Source organism: Anabrus simplex, chromosome 1 (assembly GCF_040414725.1).
Source record: "Anabrus simplex isolate iqAnaSimp1 chromosome 1, ASM4041472v1, whole genome shotgun sequence".
Classification (NCBI taxonomy): domain Eukaryota; kingdom Metazoa; phylum Arthropoda; class Insecta; order Orthoptera; family Tettigoniidae; genus Anabrus; species Anabrus simplex.
The window spans coordinates 1,221,496,986-1,221,521,469 of NC_090265.1; the positions used below are offsets into that span (position 1 = coordinate 1,221,496,986).

Here is a 24,484-nt window from a genome sequence, read left to right on the forward strand (position 1 = left end):
TATCAAGATTAAACTCTCAGGAAAGGAAGCAAGTTGCTCACTGGTATTTGGTTGTCATTTTTGTTCTCAATATGTACTGACACGACCTAATATGTTGAAGGTTTATTTTTAGTACATTGCGGTCATGGAAGTTGAATATTCTTGAATTGGTCTGCAATGGGCAACTTGCGCCCACACTACAGTGTGATGGCAGTAGTGCCATACCTGCTGTATATTAGACCCTTTCCAACAGAACGAGTATAACCTAGGCCACCATAAGTCAATTGGATAGAGCATCCAGCGCAGAATTGGAAGGTTTAGGGTTGCATCCCGATGGTACCTGGTTGGCCATTTTTGTTCTGTACTTAAGTTTAACACCTCTTCAATATTTACTATATAGAGTATTTCGTTGTTTTCATAGTCAAAATAATAAAAATAAATTTTTCAGTTTGATTTTGATTGAGAACATACCCTCTGCTGGTAGTTCTTAAAATTTTATGGCCAGTCATGCTCTGAATCATCAGGTTTTCATTCTGACGTGATGTTTCTTGGTGTAATCTAAAAATTTTCACCCTAATGCATGATGGCAGTTTAAAATTTCTGGTATTTCGTGTGCCAACCTTCTTTGGCTTGTTCTTTGTAACCCGTGTAGCACTGCTTCGTATACATTTCACAGTGCAGGTTCGAAGTGAGATGGGCCTGTGTCTCTCTTGCGTTTGTAGCAATTGCATGTATGTATCTATTTTCTATGTGTATTCAAATAAGTCCACAATATCATTGTGGATTACTTCCTGGAGATGTGCAAAACCTCAAGCAGCATAAATAATAATAATGCTTTTGAATACCTACTTTACCTAACATTCAAATTCTCAATTTTTCTCGCCTAAATTAACAACTTTGTGCCAGACTGCCTGTGAATAATGTAATAATCAGGTATGTACATTTGTTTGAGGAAAATCACCTTTTACCACATAAATTGCAGCCAGTTGAAAATGGTGGGGGGGAAAGAAAAATGTGGTTTGAGAATGTTACACTGCTGTATATTTTTCTCAAAGATGGTTAAATAATCTTGTGTATGTTCTTTGTAATTTATTTGTGATGAGAGTGTACACTAGAGGAAACACATAAGTACATACCTTTCCAAGCAGCATATACAAGTGATTGAATATACCATACCGTACAGTTCCCAAAAATTATTCTACTGTTTCACAAATGTCCAAGAACATCAAATGTGCAGAAGAGAAATATTCTTTCATTATCATCATCTCCCGAACTGTACTGTAAAAACACATAATCATCAGAGTTTTTATATACAGTACTAGCTCATATACCCACGCTTCACTTGAGAATTCTACACTGCATACAGAATTCTAGGTGAAATACTACACATTGTGAGTAACATTTTACTAGATTGCATGGTTCTTAGCATTACCCGAGAAACGTCACGGAGGTCGCCGTACGCCGTTTCTCATGTGCAGCCTGGATTAGGGAGTTTTTATTATAATGGCGCATACCATTTCCTACTGCCAGTCACAGTTGAGTTTGGGAGTTTAGATTATGACAGGCCCCCTTCCCTGCTGTCAGTCACAATCGATTTTTGAAGTTTTCATTATAATGGCAGGCCTCGTTACTGCTACTCACGATAAAGTTGTGGTGTTTTCATTATAATGGTAAGCCCCCTTGCCTAATGCTGGTCACGTTCAACTTCGGAAGTTCTGATAATAATGGCAGGTTCCCTTGCCACAGCCAGTCATAAGTGAATTGTGTAGTTGTTGTTCGAAAGGCAGAATTCCTTGTGTACTGCCATTCGAATTATGCTGTCCAAGGAGGTTGTTGAAGTCACGATCAAGTTGGATTTTGTTTTCCACAGGATCAGTCGTTTATTTTCATTGTATCTCCTAACAACCCTCCTATTAACATCAGATTTTCTTTCAGTAAATGTTTTTTACAATTCTTTTATCTTAATTCTTTTGGTGAATCTAGCACAGTACTTTTTTCCTTGTTTATTATAGAATGGTGGAACTTTTGACCTGTTTTTTTGAGTCAGAAGGAGAATTTAGATCATCATCAGACACAACAGAAAGACACTCCTGGTGTAAGTGCAGATGCTACGGGTGAAACCGGTGGGCATGCAATATCCGCATAACAGACGCTCGGCTGATGTTCGTCTCCTGTGGAATGAACCGTGTGCTAGTATGAGGGTTACACCGGAGAACGTCAAACACGACCTCTTCATTGTCAGCAGACATCACGGGATGATCTCGAATAGCCCGTGTCCTTCCCAGGGATGCAGTATCTTGCAGGCGTCTTTCCACCCAACAAAATGTCGTGCCCGTCGGTTGTCGTCTATCCGGATAGCGTTCTTCGTACAGGCGTTGTGCCTGGTATGCTTCTGTCTAGCTTCTCCGTAGATAAGTAACATATCCACTTACTCGTCCTTACAATACATCTAGAGACAGTGAATGAACTTTGTGTTGTGAATTGCTTCAAAGGAGGGGAGTTCACACAGCTACATACTTATCTGCCATCGCATGTTGTTATCGTTCCAATGGGGCATACTTTGTCCTACCTGTGGTATACGAAGCTGGAACATGTACGACGTAGCTAACTGGCCACAGAACATCATCTCCTCATCCTTGTCCAACCCAGCACCACCCATACCCCAGCAGCTTCCATATTATCAGAGCCATGGATGAAACTGGGATTTCACTGGAAGCTACACTTTGCTCTGGCCTGTGCCAATAATAATAATAATAATAATAATAACTGCTCTGTAGGTTGTTCCCTCATTGCTGAGGATTGTGATCTTCCTTGATATTTTTCATGACTGCATTGTAATCGAAATTGACTTCCAACCTATTAGGTCATGTTATACTTACATAGTACATGTTCAATAGATGTTAAGTACAGGACAAAAATGGCCAACCAGATACCATCGGTATCCGAACCCACAACCTCTCGCGATCGCATAACGTGTACATAGACCTAATAGGTTGATAATCGATTTCGATTTTTCATGAAGCTTTTTCATGTTTTCTCTTGAGCGTTCCTGTATGCAGTAACAACTGTAAGACCAACACTACCTTCTGTTTTATGAGACTATCCTAGTAAAACAGGTAAAAATCCCTAAAACTGTACTGAAGAGGAAACCAAAGATCAGGATTTGGGAATTGGAGGAGGAGGAGGAGGATAAAAGAATGGCATTCCAAGATTGTATAAAAAGGAAGTTGCCTAACACAGAAGTACGAAGTGGAGAAGAAGAGTGGGACAATTTAAGACAGACATTTGTGGAAGCAGCAAATGAGGTATGCGGGAAAACAAAAACAAAGGTTAAGGGAAAGGAGACACTGGTGGACAGACAAAATAAAAGAGGAAATAAAAGAAAGAAACAAGGTGAAGAAAGAAATGGATAAGGAAAAGCAAAAAAAGTATCAGAGGGATGAGAATAATATAGAAAGGTTAAGCAAGATAGTCAAGGAAATCAGAAACTATTATACAGAGTAATAAAATCAAAAAGAAAAAATCAAGGCATTAGAGAGAGAAGATGGATCCATAGTACATGATGAAAAGGGTCTTGAGAAGGTGATGGCAAAATATTTATAATGAGAATGACTGCTCAGAAGAAGAAGGAGATAAGAAAATGGAAATAGTAGATGGAGAAAAAGAAGAAAACTCGATACCATGGTTGGAACTTAGGGCAGTGAAAGCAATGACCAAAGGTAAAGCAACTGGAAAAGACAAATTTTTAGATTCGGATATCTATTCTTTTTGTTTGTATTAGCCTGGTTGGCTATTTCATTGCAAGTGACTAATCTCATGTTTTAATCTGTATTGAAATCTGTTGATATACAATAATAAAGTTTTATTATGAATCCACCTGTTCAATACATTATAATGTTGTCACATTTAAAATATCTTCATTAGTTAAAAATATATGGGACATGTTTCGCTCCCTTACAGAGCATCATCAGCCAAATCTGAATCTCGAATAATTATTATGTACGTAAATAATGACTTAAGAACTATTAGACCATTTTTCACAAACTTAAAAGTTACTCTATTAGAATATCATAAAATACAAAATCTTTGTATACATGCCTTGAATCAAAATCAGTAAGATATTCAAAGATATTTGGTTCTTGAAAGAATGTTTGAAATGTAAATTAGTAACTAGGTTTTTAAAATCTATACAAAGAAAAAACATACCTAATTCAAAGGTAGCAGATACTCAAAACAAAATAAATGAGATCTGGCTGAAAAGTGAAATCAAAGCTCTATAGGAAGAAATCATTTTTGAACTTGCAATTATATCGTACACACTTGGAAATTACACAACAATTATCTCCCTTAGAATGGAACTCTATCGAAATTCATATAACAGAGAAACTTGTAGACGTTTTAGACAAGAAACAAAAAACCTTAGATAACAAACTTACACTCTTAAAAGAAAACAAACCAAATCATAACAAATCTAACAATAGAGCAAATAATCCTAATTCTAACCTTAAAAACATTCCCACCACTATCAATCTCTCAAACACAAACTTCACTGATAATGAAATGAACCTATTAGATAAAAGGTTCAAAATTTAATTGGCCTAACTCACAAAAAGTAGAAGACGTAATCAATGTAGTAGCAGAAGTTGAATCAAACTTGAATAAATTAACACCAGATATACAAAACGACATCAGATTTGAAGTTAAAAAGAAGCTCCCAACTTTTGTGAGGGAAATAAACAAAAGTTCTAATCCCACTCTCATAAAACAAATAATGACACTAAAAACAAATCTAAGCAAAAATAATGGAGTTGTTACCAAAGCAGACAAAGGTGAAACCACAGTCCTTTTAAATAAATATGACTATATTGAAAAAACAGAAGAATTCTTTTCAGACAAAACCTACACTGTAGTAAACCATAAATAAATAAGAACATAAGATATCAATCAATTTTGCACCTACAGTCTTTCTAAGTTTTAAATCACACAAAAATGAACACACACATTTATCAAAAAAAAATTGAGTAAAATATTATAAACTCTTGTGGAGTGCCTCTCAGTTTGGATTGTAAGAAAATAAGATTCAATGGAATCTAAAAATTATCCTTAAGAATTCTACTTTTTTATTTAATGAACAAGAACACCAAAAAATAAGTATGAATCCAAAGTTACCAACGGCTAGGGCATTGCCCAAATTGCATAAATCCAACGTACCCATACTGTACCAGGAAATGATAGTGGGTTTAGGGCATGAGAAGGATCTCGGGTAGTGTACGGTGTTTTTGGAGCTGATACAGGGAAGAATAGAATCGCAGGGCGAATAACAGATGGTTATATCTTTTTCTATAAAATTTATTAATAATATCAGTAGATAGATCACTCTGCAATCTTACTGTAGAACTCAAATCTATCATCAATATTTGTCAAAATCAAAGATTTATATCGTGACCTTCTTGAAGTCAGTTTGAAAATAAATATCACTCCTTCATGGGACATTAATATTCTACTGTCTTTTTAAATCTCGTGAGAACATAAGATATCGATCAATTTTGCACCTACAGTCTTTCTAAGTTTTATATCACACAAAAATGAACACACACACATTTATTTAAAAAAAATTGAGTAAAATATTTTAAACTCTTGTGGAGTGTGTCTCAGTTTGGATTGTAAGAAATGATAATAAAGCATTTGAAAACCCTAAAGTTTATCTAGGTAACGTGAATTTGAACTTTGAAATAAATTTATCACAGAATGTGAACGTCTTTGATATGACGAGAAAATTATGGAATACTTTTCACACGAAGCACTGATAATATCACTGTACTGGATTAACTGTTTTGTAAAAGTCAGTCAGTTTGTGGTTACTCACTCAGAACAGAAATATCTGTTGAAGTTGGAGACTCGGCGTCTGGAACATTCCGCGGAGTGCGGAAGAAGACTCAAACTCGGCGATGTACCGTGAAGAGACCACGTCGACGTCCCTCGATGGGTATCATAGATGAAGGAATGATGTTCGATGTAGCAGGATGTAATATTTCGCCAAGGTTTTCGTCACTCTTGGAGGTGATATTAGCACACGGAAAGTTCAATTGGCACTATTTAATTCAGTAATCACGGAGATTATTACCACTCACTGTCGTGATACACAGTTCTGTCTTAACTCTAATTTTACGATATTAAATTAATATTTACAGTCCTTGTGACACAAAACACAGTTCATAATCGTCACTGATTACGTCTGAAATGATAGCGAAGTAATAAGCACAGTTCAAACACTTGAAAATATAATTTGCAATAGTTTTTATCACAGTCTCTGAACAATTGTTGTTAGCAGATTAAGGTAATTTTATAGTCACGTTTATATAACACTAGTCTGAATTATTTAATATAACTATAAAAAGTTCTTAATGTTCTCTGAGTTTATTATAGTGTTGATCGAAAGATCGAGTAAGTTCACTGGGAAAAATAACAAAGTCTTGTCCTGTTATGGAGCAGATGTTAAGAAAATAAGGTTACACACAGTTCACTGTTATACTGTTAAAAGAATGTGTTCTAGAATGGTTAAAATTGTCGTAAATTATGATTTCCGTTTTGCCACACACGATAATTTAAGATATCGTCATAGTCCACAATTACACGAAATTAGTAAAGTGTACCAGTCCGTAAAATATCAGTAACTTGAATTCTCACTCCGAATTCTGGTCTTATTCAGTCAATAATTTCACAAATGTTATATTACGGAAACGTCTAGAATTTTACCGTCATTGTGGCTTATTGGAACTTCACGTACGGTACTAGTTCAACGGCGTTCGATCATGGCCATAACCGCGTCCTCGCGAATCGCAACGGAGTATACTTTCTTCACTGACGAGACTGCACTGACAGACTGTACTCGCCACACAGGTCAGACTGCTCTCTCCCTGGCCTTGGCCCAGTGGCATATATATACACGCCAGGTGGGCGGCGCTATGAATCGGCTGACGGAGGGGTGTTCATTCTTCCCAAACTTTAAACCGGTATGTTTCGAAAACTACTGGATGGATTGACTTGAAATTTGCATTTCTATAATGTTAGTTATAGTTTAGTGTTGGTCTCATTTTAATCGGTCCAGGCGTTAAAAATTTAATGAAAAAACTTCTAGAAACGTCTAGAAATATCTGTATGGGAAGTGAGCAGTAAGCGGTGGTGGCGTCACTTGACCTTGCTTGACTTGCTCGTGAAGTGTGGTAGGTACTAGAACATTCTTTCACACCGCTGCTCACGTATCGGAATGGAATTGTATTTTGGAAATAAAGTTTTTAATTTATATGTGCCAGGACCTAGGCCTTCCTGGTACAATAGTCCTATAATAAACAGTAGAAATAGTCCCACGTATGAAACATCCAAATTTATACACTATTTCCTCAAAAGACATTACAAGTTTAATAACAAATCGACAATCAAAAATTCAATAGAATTTTGTAATAAACTAGGAAAATTCAATTTACAACCACCACATAAAATGGTTTCATTCGACGTAACCAACATGTATCCAAATATACCGGTTAAAGAAATCATCAATATCATCAAACACAATCTGCTTACTCACAGTAAATTAAGTAAATGTGAAATAGATGAATTCGTAAACCTACTGAATATTGTATTAAACAATAATTACTTCACATTTAATAAAAAGGTTTACCATCAAACATGCTTAGCAATGGGAGACCCCACGTCGGGCATACTGGTAGACATATATATGGATCATTTGGAGCAAAACAAAATAAATACAAAAATAAATGGACTTTGCCTTTGGATCAGGTATGTAGACGACACCTTTGTCATAATAGATAGCAAAAAAAATGTTAGTGAAAAATAATATTAAAAATAATGCTAATAATATAATATATATATATATAATATATATAATATAATAATATAATAAAAATAATATTAATATTAAATAATATTGACCCAAATATAAAATTCACGAAAGAAGATGAAACTGACAACTCAATAAACTTCCTGGATATTAATGTAACACGAATAGGAGATAAATTCGAATTTCAAATATTTAGAAAACCATCATACGCTCCTCTAACGATAAAAAATTATTCTCTTCACCCAAAATCACATAAACAGGCAGCTTTTTACAGTTTAGTTTATAGAGTTTTGAAAATCCCCCTTTCAGATAGTAACTTAAAAAAGGAATTCAATTTTATTAAAGATCTGGCCTCAATTAATGGATATAAAATAAATATGGTCAATCGGATCATCAATAAAGTAAAACAAAAATTAGTAACTAATCTTACTTCAGAAAAAACATTTACATTCACCAATCCAGCCATGTTTCAAATAACTAATCCTATCAAAAAACGAGATGTTAATATAGAATTCAAGACACAAAATACAAACAGAAACATTTTTTTCAACCACAATAGTATAAATGCTAACAGTAACCCTTATCTAAGTTCTGGCATCTATAGATTAACATGTGTAGAATGTAAATGCTCATATGTCGGCCAAACTGGCCGTAGCTTTCTCACAAGATCCTTAGAACACGTTAATGCTACTAAACACAACAAACATTCTGAGATGAGTGCTCACATGAGAGAGTCATTCCACCAATTTACAACTATAGAGAAGGACCTAAAAATTATAAAGAAGATAGAAAAAGGCAAACCAATGACAGAATTAGAAAATATTTATATCCACTTAGACCAGTATTTCAGTAAAGAAAAACATTTAAATGACGAAATTGAAATAAGAAATCCATTACACGAACAATTACCTAAACTATTAAAGACTCTTAATCTAGAAAAAAGTAACTTGGCCAAAGTTTTCATTCCCAAAACAACTAATAATCATGCAACATTAAAGAACTCAACCACTCCCTGTGCTCCTACTAGACATTCCCCTTCCAAAACCACACCCACAAACATTTCTCCTCCTATCCCTATTCCCTCCCCTCAAATCCCACCACCTCACTCTTACAACACAAGTAGTAGACACAGAACAGGCAGTCACCACATAACCTCGGATAACACCAAACTGACAAACAGCAATTGGAGGGGTAAGTGAAGTTTCTAGAAGCACACTCTTAACTAGCAGCACAACTTCCGATTACTTACAAGATTCCTTTTCTTGTTACAAACATTCAACAAGATAAACCAAGCAACAACTTTTAAATACGAGCGTTGATTTACGTCCCTTTCAATCATGCCTTATCAAATCCATTAGTTCAATGAACGCTAACTGACATCTATAAGAGCATATCTATTCAACAGCATTCGGCGAGTTCAAATGACAACAAGCCTTTAAATTTCTTGAAGACCAACATTCATCCTGTCACAAGTTCAGTCATCAAACTGACGATAAATTTGAATCTTTATAGACTCTTATCCACAAGGGATAAATAACTTTTTTATCAGATCTCATTGCCAAGAAAATCTTCAAATTTAGCTCCTAAGATTGATTTTCACACCTTTCTAAGATTTTAGACATGATATATATATATATATATATATTATTTAATTTAATATTTTAGTACTCTTATCTTCCACAATTTTAATGTATCTTCCTATTAAGCACATGTAATTGAGGCATGTATACAAATATTTTGTATTTTATGATATTCTAATAGAGTAAGTTTTAAGTTTGTGAAAAATGGTCTAATAGTTCTTAAGTCATTATTTACGAACATAATAATTATTCGAGATTCAAATTTGGCTGATGATGCTCTATAAGGGAGCGAAACATGTCCCATATATAACTTTTTAACTAATGAAGATATTTTAAATGTGACAACATTATAATGTATTGAACAGGTGGATTCATAATAAAACTTTGTTATTGTATACATACCACTTAGTCGAGCTGGTCTTCTTCTTTCTCTCAATTCCTCCCAACCCAAACTTTGCAACGCTACTCTTTTGTCGGAAATCACCCAGAACAAATCAAGCTGCTTTTCTTTGGATTTTTTCCAGTTCTTGAATCAGGTAATCCTGGTGAGGGTCCCATACACTGAAACCATACTCTAGTTGGGGTCTTATCAGAGACTTATATGCCCTCTCCTTTACATCCTTACTACAACCCTTAAACACCCTCATAGCCATGTGCAGAGATCTGTACCCTTTATTTACAATCCCATTTATGTGATTACCCCAATGAAGATCTTTCCTTATATTAACACCTAGATACTTACAATGATCCCCAAAAGGAACTTTCACCCCATCAATGCAGTAATTAAAACTGAGAGGACTTTTCCTATTTGTGAAACTCACAACCTGACTTTTAACCCCGTTTATCAACATACCATTGCCTGCTGTCCATCTCACAACATTTTCGAGGTCACACTGCAGTTGCTCACAATCTTCTAACTTATTTATTACTCTATAGAGAATAACATCATCCGCAAAAAGCCTTACTTCCGATTCCACTCCTTTATTCATATCATTTATATATATATATAAGAAAACATAAAGGTCCAATAATACTGCCTAGAGGAATTCCCCTCTTAATTATTACAGGGTCAGATAAAGCTTCACCTACTCTAATTCTCTGAGATCTATTTTGTAGAAATATAGCAACCCATTCCGTCACTCTTTTGTCTAGTCCAATTGCACTCATTTTTGCCAGTAGTCTCCCATGATCCAAGGAAATCAACTTTGTATTTTTGGATTTGGGAAAAGCTTATGATACAGTTAAGAAAAACATGTATGGGAATGCCTACAGAAAAGAAATGTACCAAAATCATTAATTAACAAGATAAAAATGTTGTATCATGAGAGTAAAAACAGTGTATAAGTGGGGAGTGGTGACTCTGAAACATTTTATACAAAAGAAAAAAAAAAGGTCTCAAGCAAGGAAGTGCACTGTCGGCATTATTGGTTATTATATTGATGGATGAAATCATAAAACTTGTAAAACAGAGTATCCGTTTTGATGAAGTGAATACTTTGGTATTTGCAGATGATGGTGGTGAATTGGGGAAAGGGAGAAAAGGAAGTACAAAGGAGACTGGACATTTGGAATGAAAATCTGAAGGAGTTTATATTGGTAATTTGTAAGAAGAAAACTGTAGTCCTGCACTGTGGAAAAGAGAAAAAGAGAAGCCAAGTGAACATAAATGAAGAATGGTTAGAGAATGTAGAACAGTTTACATATCTGGGTAGCATTATTAATGGAAGTAATGAAATCAACCCTGAAATTAAGAGCAGACTAAGTAAAGGTAGAACATTTTATCATCAAGCCAGAGAGCTTTTATGGGATGACAAAGTACCCAAGAGAACAAAATTAACATTATGTAAACAATATTTCGTACCAATTGTAACATACGGACTAGAAACACTGGTAACGAATAAGAGACAAGATAGTAAGATCCAAGCAGTAGAAATGAAATTTTTAAGAACATCAGTTAAAAAGACAAGAAGAGATAGAATCCAAAATATTAAAATCTGATAAGAGCTAAATATAGAACCGTTACTACAGAACATACAAAAAGCAAGACTGAGATGGTTTGGACATGTAAAAAGAGTGGGAAAGGAATGGGTAGCAAGAAAGGAATTAGACAGTGAAGTTAAGGGAAAGAGACCAGTTGGAAGACTGAGATGAAGGTGGATGGATCAGATTTGGAAGGACATTAGTAACGCTGGATTGGATGTGGCAGAAGTAATGGAGCAGGAAAAGTGGAAGGACAGAAAGGAGTGGAGGAGGCATGTTAACCACACCCGGGTGACTGGAGTGGGACATTGATGATGATGATAATGATGATCGTAGTGATACTCTTCCACGTGTCCTTCTACTGGGTATCTGGCCGAATGCCGCCGCCACCACCACCACAGACTTGCTGTTTTCATTGGAGACAGAAAGTGGAAAACTCGGTTTTCAATTCATTTGTGATTGAGTTGTTGGTTTTATGTTGTGTCCAAGAAATATGGAGCATTCGTCTCCAACCGTCACATTTGAAAAGCATCTAGCTATTCTTCTTAACTGATGTTCTAACCACCTGTGTCTCAGCACCGTAAAGGAGGGTGTCGCAAGATGAGTGTGCGAACTATTCGTACCTTCACTGATTTGGAGAGTGGACGGTCTTTCCATATGGGACTCAGTTGTGACATTGCCTTCTTTGCTATTGTGATTCTGGGTTTGATTTCCTTGCTGCAATTTCCATTGCTAGTAATGTTTGAACTGAAGTGTATGAATTAGGGCATAGTTTCAAGAATCTCAGAAATAAATCGTCAAGAAAGTTGTAATTTCTGTCCACTTTCATTATATTTACTTTCTCGTGGTTGAATTCCAGACCCACATTTTGACTTTCATCTTCAACTCTTTTGAACCATATCTGTTGTAATGAGGGTAGTATCATTCACAAATCTCAGGTTTGAAATCTTCCCGCCACCTACTGGTACTGAGGTGCTGGTCATCTGACCCCAACGTGGTGATTTTGATCATGGTGCAGTCCGGTGGTATTTGAAGGTGCTGAAATACATCAGCCTTGTGTCGGTAGATTTACTGGCATATAAAAGAACTCCTGTAAGACTAAATTCCGGCACTCGGCGTCTTCAAAAACCGTCGAAGTGCTTAGTGGGACATAAAAACAAAGATTATTATTATTATTATTATTATTATTATTATTATTATTATTATTATTATTATTATTATTATTATTATTATTATTATTATTTATTTAGGTTTGAATTCTCCTCTCACTCACTTCCTCTTTAAGTTTTCTTTGAGCGGGCGAGCTACTCGTGTGGTTAGGGGCGCGCGGCTGTGAGCTTGCATCCGGGAGATAGTGGGTTCAAACCCCACTGTCGGCAGCCCTGAAATGGTTTTCCGTGGTTTCCCATTTTCACACCAGGCAAATGCTGGGGCTGTACTTTAATCAAGGCCACGGTCGCTTCCTTCCCACTTCCAGGCCTTTCCTATCCCTTCGTTACCATAAGACGTATCTGTGTCGGTGCAACGTAAAACAAATAGCAAAAAAAAAGTTTTCTTTGGCTTTAGCTTTGTAGATAATCACAGCTTCCCCCAAGAACGTAATATTGCGGTGTATATCCTCAAATAAATATTTTTCTCTTCCATGCACTTATAATTTTTGTCATACATCTCACATTTTTTGTTTTCATTTTAGTTCCTTTTCAATTAAAAGCATTTATGGAGAGAGTACTTTTAGGAAGGATTCTGTTCTTAAGCATTAGTGTAAACATAATGTTATATTTTATGTCTGTCTGTTTAAATTGATCACCCACCTAAATTAATTTGGATTTTATCAATTGAAAAACCCTTAGTTATTAATGAGAAAGTTTCCCTCTTTCATCCACAAAATTGTCTAGATATAACATTGTTTTATTGTTCCTGTCAGTGCATGTTAATCTTAGCTCAAAAGAATATGTACAGTACTATTTTTCTTTCAGTTTTGCAATACGTCGGACAATGATGCTGGAGTTCAGTCAGTACCTGGAGAACTACTTGTGGCCAAATTATGTGACTGGATCCTCGTCTCATGCACATATGATGTCGATTGTTATTATGATCAATGAGAAGTTTAGAGAGAGAGTTCCTTCATGGCTGGTAGGTCATATTTGTATTCCTCTAATTACTGTAGGAAAAGTTCTATCTGACTCATTGGCTGAATGGTCAGCGTTGTGGCCTTCAGTTCAGAGGGTACTGGGTTTGATTTTCTACCAGGTCTGGGATTTTAATCACGTCCGATCAATTCTTCTGAAATATATAGGAAAATATTTAAAAATTTTATTTCCACCTATTCAGTTTTTAAATATTTTCCTGTATATTTTACGAAACTTTCAATACGGACAAAAAATGATTTTCATCACTTGTAACAATTCTTCTGATGCGGGGACTGGGTGTTTGTGTTTGTTTCAACACTTTCCTCGTCATATTCAAACAACATACTACACTACTAACCACCACAGAAACATGCAATAGTGATTACATCCCTCCACATAAGGTTGGCATCAGGAAGGACATACGACTGTAAAACAGGGCCAAATCCCCATGTGTGACATATTTCCCACCCACGTCCCCACAGACGTGGGAAATGCAGTAGAAAAAGAAGACTGTCGAAAGAGTTCTAATGTAAATATTCCATTATCAAGATAATGTAGACCAAGGTAGAGAGAACACTCCCTTTAACCTTAGGAGGTCGTGGCTGTGTTTATGAAGATTTTATTTATGCTGGGAGTGTCCGAGGACATGTTTGGCTCGCCTGGTGCAGGTTTTTCTGTTTGACGCTCTGGGCGACCTGCGCATCTGGGTGTGGGATGATGTTAATGAGATGGGGAGAGGATGAAACCCGGTGTCGGCACGTAGCCTACTCCCACTGAAAAACGCCAAGGGGTCTGCTCAAAATTTACGTCCTCGTCTGATGGATGAATCACTTTCAAGAGCATCATATTCCCTCGATCCATATGAAAACTGCAGAGAGGTTTGGAATTGAATCCAGGCTTTTGGCATGCAATATAGTGATTAGACATTTTATACCACCATCTCTTCTACCCTGTTGGCCAACATCCTGATGGTGAAATGTTTTTCAACCAACAGGACTCGAACCGGCTTACCACAGTGTCAGACCCTAGACTTGATGCCTGAAAAATCATGGCCACCAAGCGAGCTTGTGTATGATAATGAGAAATTAATAACACCTGATCTGGAATATACATGGTAAAGCGAAATTCGTGCACTCGGGGATCGCAGCGCGACTCCTCACATGCCAGCAATAAAAAAATGTGTCTCACAAAAGTTCGTCCTGCGAGAATATCCGGGAGAAAAAGGTCGTTGAAGAGTGGCAATCTGGCAACGCTGTAACCATATATAGGATAACTACCTCTGTCAGCACTTATTAGTCTTACTGTACAGTTGGAGCAGTGGATAGAGTTTTAGGTTAACATGCAAGAGGTTGAGGGGTCGATCCTTGGTGGAGGCGTATGTTTTTTATTTCAAAAATGTAGTCCAGGTGGTATGGTATCTGACATCTTAATCGTTAACGATTGCAGCGGGTTCTCTAAAAACAGTTTGCACTTACATACTACGATCCTAGAAATGGACGAACATTTGTTTTCATTGGTCAGCTTTGAAAGACGCCCTTTCCACGTCGTGGGCGTGCACCACTTCATCTACTAGATGCGTTACAACGTGTTCAGCGTTACTAAATTTTGTAAATGTAGGGTACATGTGACCTAAGAAACGGTGTCTTACTGTGTTACAGTATGTAATGTTCGATGGAAATTAGCAAATAAAAAACGCACCTCAACCCAGGATCGAACCCTCGACCTCCTGCATGCTAACGCCAAACTCTCTCCACTGCACCAACTGTACAGCACGACTAATACGTGCTGACAGAGGTAGTTACCTACATGTGGGTACAGAGTTGCCAGATTGCCACTCTGCAACGACCCTTTTCTCCCGGATATACTCGCAGGACAAACTTTTGTGAGAGACAGGAGTCGCGCTGCGACGCCCGAGTGCGCGAATTTCGCTTCACCCTGTATATTGTGTAGTGATGTACAAATAGCATATCTTGTCATTGTAAGATGTTGGAAATTTCTGTTTAAATTGTAATGCAGCTGGTCATTGACTGAAAATAGAGATTGTAGACATATTGATATTTGGGACATTTTGGGAGAAACTTTGCCTTTTCCACTTTTTTATTTTGTAATTTTTTATGGATCTGTGTCCCAATAATACAGGAAAAATAAGAAGTTGAAACAATCTCACATTTGGAGTCAGATGCTCTCTATGAGATTTAACTTGATATACTGTATTTTCTCGCATAATTAATGCACTTTTATAACGAAAAATGGCAAAAAATTTGGATGCATAAATTATTCGAGAATTCAGATATTTAAAAAATTATTTATACCGCACAGGATGACCGATATCTGACAATCTGTGTGTTTCGGCATCATTCAGCAGTTGCCAGAGAACTGCAACAAAACCTCAGGAGGGTCACGAGTCACGGTGTCTGACCAGACAGTAAGGAACAGGTTTAATGCAGCAACATTGCAGCTCGCCTTCTGTTTGTCCGTACCCACGTTAGCTGACAATTTTGCCACTGGAAACCTGGTAATACCAATATCGTTCATCCGTTATTGGACATTTTAAATTTTCCAGTTAACTCACTCCTGGTTGCCAGCGTGGTGGCTTCACTTCAGTATGGTATTTCAATTCTTACTCAATATAAGGGTAAGTGGGCCATCAGCTAGACCAATAGCTCTTAGGCCGTTGAATTAGAAAAAACACGTGAAAGTATATGTGAGGGGGGTGTGTGTCGTACACACCAGAAAGGGGGAAGGGAAAGGGCTCCAAGTAGCCTACACAGTGGCCTACACAGTATACACTAGCCATGCGTCTTGGTGGGTGTGCTATTTACCAACTGATGAACCCAACTTAGCACACTGGGGCGAAACGCTGGCAACAAGGAATGAGTTAGCTGGAAAATTTATAATGTCCAATAATGGACCATTTATATTGGTATTACAATCTTATTAGCCTGAAACCAGTATTGGTTACATGGCTAGCTGACATCTTTCCATATCTCCATTCTTTTGTGGTGTTGCGATTTCCATTTTCCCTAATGTAATAACATAGCCTGGTCTGCAGCTTCTTCCAAAAAAGGCAACACTGAGTTATGGAGTGTTTTATTAGCGATAATTTATTGTTGTAATTTATTTTAAAAACATTTTTTTTTAAATTAACCTTGGCAGATTGATTAACCTAAACTGAAAAGAGATGGCTACAGATATGCGGGGGAAAATGTAAATTAGAAATTGTAGTCTTAGGGGAAGAGATATGTCAGTATATTATAAATGAAGCAAGTAGAAAATTTATACTTTCTTCTATTTGTTCTCTAGCCCTTCCGAAAGCAGCCAGAGCATTTCCCTGGGTTTTTCCAGCAAGTTCTGGAAGCATGCTTGTTAGAAGGTCCAGAGACATCACTAAAGGAACAGACTGCGCTGCTGGTTTTCCTCAACCATTGCTTCAACAGTATGGAAGTAGCACTAATCCGTGATCAAGTGAAGCGCTTAGTTTCACTGTCAATGTGGACATCTCTACAGCCAGTAAGTATAAACTTTTAGATGAATTTTACCTGTGTGAATTATTTAACACAGTACACCACAGTGAACCTACCATAAATTTGTAATGATGACTTATCAGCAGTAGGAGCTGCCTAGCTGAGACGGTAAAGGTGTGTTCAGAATGGACGTGGATTTAAGGAATGAGATTTCCACTTCTGGAGAGGCACATTGCCCTGATGTTCATGAATAGACCAAATGGTGCACTGATCCTTACAGTAAAATGTTATACATACATACATACATACATACATACATACATACATACATACATACATACATACATACATACATACATACATACATACATACATCATTATAGATTTGTATGTCTTTCAGCGTTCAGTCTGCAAGCCTGTGAATTTACTGAACGTCGTCACAATCCTCTATTTGCAACTAGTCCTGTGGCCTCGTTTAGTTCTATACTCCTTATCTTTAAATCGTTAGAAACAGAGTCTAACCATCTTCGTCATGGTCTCCCTCTACTTCTCTTATCCTCCATAAGAGAGTCCATTATTCTCCTAGGTAACCTATCTTCCTCCATTCGCCTCACATGACCCCACAACCAAAGCCGGTTCATGCGTACAGCTTCATCCATCGAGTTCATTCCTAACTTAGCCTTTATCGCCTCATTCCAAGTACCCTCCTGCCATTGTTCCCACCTGTTTGTACCAGCAATCATCCTCGCTACTTTCATGCCTGTTACTTCTAACTTATGAATAAGATATCCTGAGTCCACCCAGCTTTCGCTCCCATAAAGCAAAGTTGGTCTGAAAACAGATCGATGTAAAGATAGTTTCATCCGGGAGCTGACTTCCTTCTTACAGAATACAGTTGATCGCAACTGTGAACTCACTGCATTAGCTTTACTGCACCTTGATTCAGTCTCACTTACTATATTACCATCCTGGGAGAACATACATCCTAAATACTTGAAATTATCTACCTGTTCAAGTTTTGTATCACCAATCTGACATTCAGTTCTGTTGAATTTCTGACCTACTGACATCAATTTAGTCTTCGAAAGGTTAATTTTCATACTACACTCATTGCACCTATTTTCAAGTTCCAACATATTAGACTGCAGGCTTTCGGCACAATCTGCCATTAAGACCAAATCGTCAGCGTAGGCCAGACAACTTACTACATTTCCACCTGCCTGAATCACTCCCTGCCACTTTATACCTTTCAGCAAATGATCCATGTAAACTACGAACAACAAAGGTGAAAGATTACAGCATTGTCTAACCCCTGCAAGTACCCTGAACCAAGAACTCGTTCTACCATCCATTCTCACTGCAGCCCAATTGTCAACATACATGCCTTTGATTGATTTTAATAATCTACCATTGATCCCATAGTCCCCCAGTATGGCGAACACTTTTTCCCTCGGTACCGGTTATATGCTTTCTCTAGATCTACGAAATATAAACACAGCTGTCTATTCCTCTCGTAACATTTTTTTCAATTACCTTTCGCATACTGAATATCGGATCCTGATAGCCCCTCTGTGGTCTGAACCCACGCTGGTTTTCAACCAACTTCCTCTTAACCACTGATTGCACCCTCTAATAATAATAATAATAATAATAATAATAATTTGAAGATCAGCAAGGTTACTAGCTAACACAACTGTATCATCAGCAAAGCAGATGTTTTTAATTACATTGCTATTTATCCGGATCCCTAGCTCAACATCCTTGATGGCTTTTGTGAACACAGCCTTAAAGTAGATATTAGAAAGTAGAGAGGACAGGGCACTGCACTTTTGCATGCCTTTACATATAACTATGTCCTCATTTGTGTCTCCCTCTGTTGTTTGCTTCCAGTAGAGCTGAGGGATGATATGTAGATCACCAGCAGCAACACCAGTAGTTTTTAAAATCTCAGCAAATTTTGCATGAGATAAGTAATCAACTGTCTTTCGGTAGTTGATGAAGCATGCATACATGTTGAAATTCATATCCAGGCATCTTTGAATCAAAACATTCAGAGAGAAAAGAGCCTCGCGAATGTCAAGTCAGTTTCTAAAGCCAAATTGAGTACAACTAATTTGGCGTTCACAAGGGTGGATGATATGTAGGAATATCCTTAAGATGTTCACAAGGGTGGATGATATGTAGGAATATCCTTAAGATGTAGAATATTAGACTGATCTTGCAGTCATCACAATGTGTTGGAGTGGCTATTTTTAGGTATTGTAACAAAAGTTACAGTGTTATAGAGTTCTGCAATCTGTCAGTAACTCTTCACATTAATCTTCTACTCTGTTATGAGTAGTGTTCTTCTGTATGGAATTGAGTCATTGTCTTTAATGGGCACTAAATGCAATATGTCCACTGCAAATCATGTGACCTTGCCATGGTGGGGAGGCTTGCATGTTCCAATGAAGCAGAAGCCAAACCACAGATGCAGTCATATTGGATGGTATCTGTCGAGAGACCAGACTAATAAATGGTTCATTGAAAGAGGGGTAGCAGGCTTTTGGAAGTTGCAAGGGCAGCAGTCTAGATGATTGACTGATATGGCTTTACAATAATACTCAACACAGCTTAGCTGTGTTGATACAGCTAAAAGAAACTGGAAAATACAGCCGTAACTAACTCCCGAGGACATGCAACTCTCTCTGTATGAATGATGTACTGATGATGACTTCCTCCCTGGTAAAATATTCCGGAGGTAAAATAGTCCCTCATTTGTATCTCTATGTGGGGACTACGTGAGAGGGGACAATGTTCAGGAAAATGGATGCTGATATTCTGCGAGTCGAAGCATGTAATGTTACAAGTTTGAATAGTTGTGGTAGGTTAGAGAATCTGAAAATGGAGATGGATAGACTAAAGTTAGATGTAGTTGGTATAAATGAAGTATGTTGGCAGGAAAAGCAGGATTTTTGATTAGGGGACTACAGACTTATCAATACAAAATCAAACAAGGGAAGTGCAGGAGTTGGTTTAGTAATGAATAGGAAAATAGGACAGTGGGTAAGCTACTACGACCAGCTTAGTGAAAGGATTATTGTTCTCAAGGCTGACACCAAACCAATGCCCACCACAGTAGTGCAGGTCTATATGCCAACTAGTTCAGCAGATGGTGAAGAAATCAAATGAATATAAAAATAGAAGATTTACTACAATATGTAAAAGGTGGCGAGAATATAATTGTGATGGGAGACTGGAATGCAGTGGTAAGCCAAGGAAGAGAAGGTAATAAGTAGGAGAATTCGGATTAGGACAAAGGAATGAAAGAAGTCAGCTGGTTGAATTCTTCACTGATCATAATTTAGTCCTTGCTAATACTTGGTTCAAACACCACAAACAAAAATTGTATGTGTAGAGGTGACCTGGAGACATCAGAAGGTACCAAATAGACTTCCTTTTGATTAGGCAGAGATTCAGAAAGCAGGCATTGAATTGCAAAACTTTCCCAGGAGCAGACATGGACTCTTACCACAACTGATTGAATGCCATATGAAGTTGAAGAAATTGAAGAAAGGAAGGAATGCAAGAAAATGGGATCTAGACAAGTTGAAGAAAAAGAGCATGAGGTATTGTTTCAAGGAACATGTTGCACAAAGACTAAATGAAAAGGCTGAAGGAAACACAATAGAGGAAGAATGGACAGTTTTGAAGAACGAGGTCTCTAGGGCTGCTGAGTAAATGTTAGGAAGAGAGGAAAGATCGACTAAGAATCAATGGATAACTCAGGAAATACTAGACCTGATTGATGAACGACTAAAGTACAAGAATGCAAAAAATGAAGAGGGTAGAATTCAGGCGATTAAAGAATGAAGTGGATAGAACGTGCAGGACATCTTAAAGAAGAATTGCTGAAGCAGAAGTGCAAGGATGTTGAAGGTTGTGTGGTCCTAGGAAAGGTGGATGCTGCATACAGGAAAATAGACTAAACCTTAGAAAGGAAAACTACGTGTATGATTATTAGGAGCTCAGATGGAAAACCACTCTAGGGAAAGAAAACAAGGCGGAAAGATGACAGGAACATATATAACAGCTGGATCAAAGAAAAGACAAAGGTGATATGGTTCTGGAACAGGAAGAGGCTGTTAAAGCTGATGAAATGAGATACCCAATTTTGAGGTCAGAATTTGACACAGCTTTGAGAGACCTAACTAGGAACAAGACACCTGGAATCAATGACATTCCCTCTGAATTACTGATTGCCTTAGGAGAAACCAGCATGGCAAGGTTATTCCATTTAATGTGTAAGATGTAGGGTGTGGCAGGGCTATTTCGATCATGGGGCAGTTCTGATTGAAATAAGAAAGGCTGCTGCTACTCAGCTGCCCTGTGCATGTCAGTCGCCATTCTTTAGTCGACAGCCAGCCTCATTTGGATTCATTGCGTTGGATAGCGGCATCTCAATTCCGATTTGACACCAATTGGACGTAATCTTTCACAAGATAAGTAGCACATTGCTCATTATAGCCTCTGAATTAGGTACCAGTCCTATATCATATCTAGCATAGTAATTATCAAACATCCCAACTTACCCATACTCCACGCTTGTAATTAAACACGTTTCCAGTCAGATGGAAAAAAACTAAAGCATGACATAGCGGGTCAATTCCGACCAAAATATTGGGGTAAATGCGATCACTAAAAATAAAGTAGGCTGACACGAGGAAAGGAAGTGTAGCACTGTATCTCCTGCTTGTGATGACTAATAGATTATATGCCTATTAAAAAAATGGTAATACGAATTGTTATGGATATTTAATAACATGATGTTTTCTGTTGAGGTGTCCTTAGCACAATATTTAATTCAGACATAGGTCATCTATCTCACTTTAAATGTTTTTTTTTTTTTTTTTTTTCATGTAAAAGACTGTTACTAGCAACAGAAATACAATTCTTCTTTCTCTCGTTCTTAATCCGTTTATCCTCTAGGGTTGGTTTTTCCCTCGGACTTAGCAAGGGATCCCACCTCCACTGCCTCAAGGGCAGTGTCCTGGAGCGTGAGACTTTGGGTCGGGAGATACAAGTAGACAGGAGTACTAGTACCTTGCCGAGGTGGCCTCACCTTCTATGCTGAACAGGGGCCTTGTGGGGGGATGTGAAGAATGAAAGGGATAGACAAGGAGGAGGGAAAGAAGCGGCCATGGCCTTAAGATAGGTACCATCCCAGCATTTGCTTGGAAAAGAAGTGGGGAAACCACGGAAAACCACTTTGAGGATGGCTGAGGAGGGAATCGAAGCCCCCTCTACTCAGTTGATCTCCCGAGGCTGAGTGGACCCATTCCAGCCCTCGTACCACTTTTCAAATTTTGTGGCAGAGCTGGAAATCGAATCTGAGCCTCCAGGGGTGGCAGCTAATCACACTAACCACTACACCACAGAGGTGGACGAAATACAATTCTTACGTAATTTTATTATGATAAATATAATAACTAGATACAAATTTTATGTTCAGTGTAGGCACACATTTTAGTAGTTATTGAACTAGGTCTACTTTTTATGTTACAGATGGTAAGAATGTAGAAGATAAAGACCGCCCATGACAAATGGTCTGAACAGACTATTTCGCAGGCAATTAGTAGTATATTGAGGAGAGATATTGGGATCCAAACAGCTGCAGATATCTTCAGTGTGTCCTATACAACCCTTCAGAATCGGATCCAAACGGCACGGGTTCGACAGGCGTTACAAACGGCTGATGGAAAATTTCCTGGAAAGGACTGGTTCACAAATTTCATGACGCGAAATCCGCATATATCTTTGAGGAAGCCTGAGGGCCTATCTGAGGTTAGAGCTGCCACAATGAATGAAAAGGATGTTGACATTTTTTACAACACTTACGCTAATTTGTGTGATGAGTTGTGATTTCCTCAATGTCCAGAAAAAATATACAATGCCGATGAGAAAGGATTTGCAGTGAATAGTAAACCACCTAAAATAGTGTGTGAAAAGAGAAAACGTGATGTTGTCAAGCTTGCCAGTGTTGAACGTTGTGAAAATATTACAGTCGTTGCTTGTTTTAGTGTAATTGGAGTGTACAACCTGTCATTCGTGCTCTTCAAGGGTGTTCAATTCTGAGAAGCCTACCAAGAGAATTTGCCTGCAAGTGCTCTAGCAGAAATGTCGATTCCAGATACATCAATGAGGATCTATTTCTGAAATCGCCTCAACATTTTCAGAAGTACAGATCTCCAGGAAAATGTCTGGTAATTTTAGACGGCCATGCATCTCGCTGCTCAATGAAATGTTTAAACTTTTGTTCAGAAAATGGAATTGAACTCCTGTGTTTGCCTCCACATACAACACAGGTCCTTCAGGCTCTACTCAAACCACTGAAAACATTTTATCACCAAGAAACAACTGCATTCATTCACAACAATTCAAATGCATCCATAACTAAGACTGATTTTGGAAAGCAGTTCACATCAACGTGGAACACAGCTGCATCACATGTAAATGCTACAAAGGGGTTTCAGTGTACCAGTATTTATCCGTACAATCCTAACATCGTACCATCACACAAGTTTCTACCACCAGCAGCCTTCCAAGCCGAATTGTCATCTTCTGCAGTCCATTCAGAAGTAGTTTCCTATCCAATTGACTCCTTCAACGTCTGGCCCTTCTATTCTCTGCAAAGTGTCTTCACCATCTTCTACCATGACATTACATGTAGCAACTACTCCCATCACCTGTATTTAGAGAAATAATACCAACTCACAAAAAATCAACACGTAACCGCAGGAAGCCAAACAGAAAATAGCAGGCCGATCACCTCACTTCAGAGAAATATCTCTCTGAAACTGCTGAAAAGATGAGATTGAAGAAAAGGCCCCACCTGGAGATGAACAAGCTGAAGATGCGCAGGCTCTTTGAGATCGAGGTCAACAATGACATTTCTCCTGGAAAGGAAAGTGAAGATATGGAAGATGAAGAGAATGTCCCGTGTGGGTTTTATAAAATTAAGTGGAGCCAGTCTGCCAGCAGAGGTGATTGGATCCAATGTCAAAAGTGCAAAGTGTGGTTTCATGAAGCAGGTGTTGGAGCTGTCAGTAGAAACCAGTTTGTGTGTGGAAAATGTGTGTGATCGAAATTGCCCCGTGTCTGATCACAATTGCTCCAAATTTTTGTCTGAATAAACATTATGCCATTCTGTGCATAACAATATATGTACAGAAAAACTTGTAGTTGTTTAACCAAATACTGTATGCTAGTATAGAGTATGGTAGTTTATCTCTCCCTACAGCAAATTATTAAGTGACAAGAAAATTATTTTTTAAAACTTGAAGTGATCGGAATAGCCCCGCCCTACCCTATGAGACAGGAGAAGAGCCATCTATTTTTTGGCAGAATGTTGTAATACCTATTCCCAAAAAAGCCGGTGCCGACAAGTGTGAAAACTACCACACTCTTAATATTTAAGACGTATTATTTACAGAATTTGCAGAAATGTAGAATGAC

At 37.7% G+C, this 24,484-nt stretch overlaps 1 protein-coding gene across 2 annotated transcripts in view; it reads left to right on the forward strand.

Annotated features, from left to right (window-relative positions):
- Nucleotides 1–24,484, forward strand: part of LOC136858203 (RNA helicase aquarius) — a 686,829-nt gene that overhangs the window by 21,905 nt on the left and 640,440 nt on the right. For both annotated transcript variants that reach the window (XM_067137584.2, XM_067137585.2), the window contains exons 3-4: nt 13,374–13,530; nt 16,830–17,036. In XM_067137584.2, the coding sequence (XP_066993685.1) occupies nt 13,374–13,530; nt 16,830–17,036 (364 nt within the window). The remainder of the gene's footprint in view (nt 1–13,373; nt 13,531–16,829; nt 17,037–24,484) is intronic.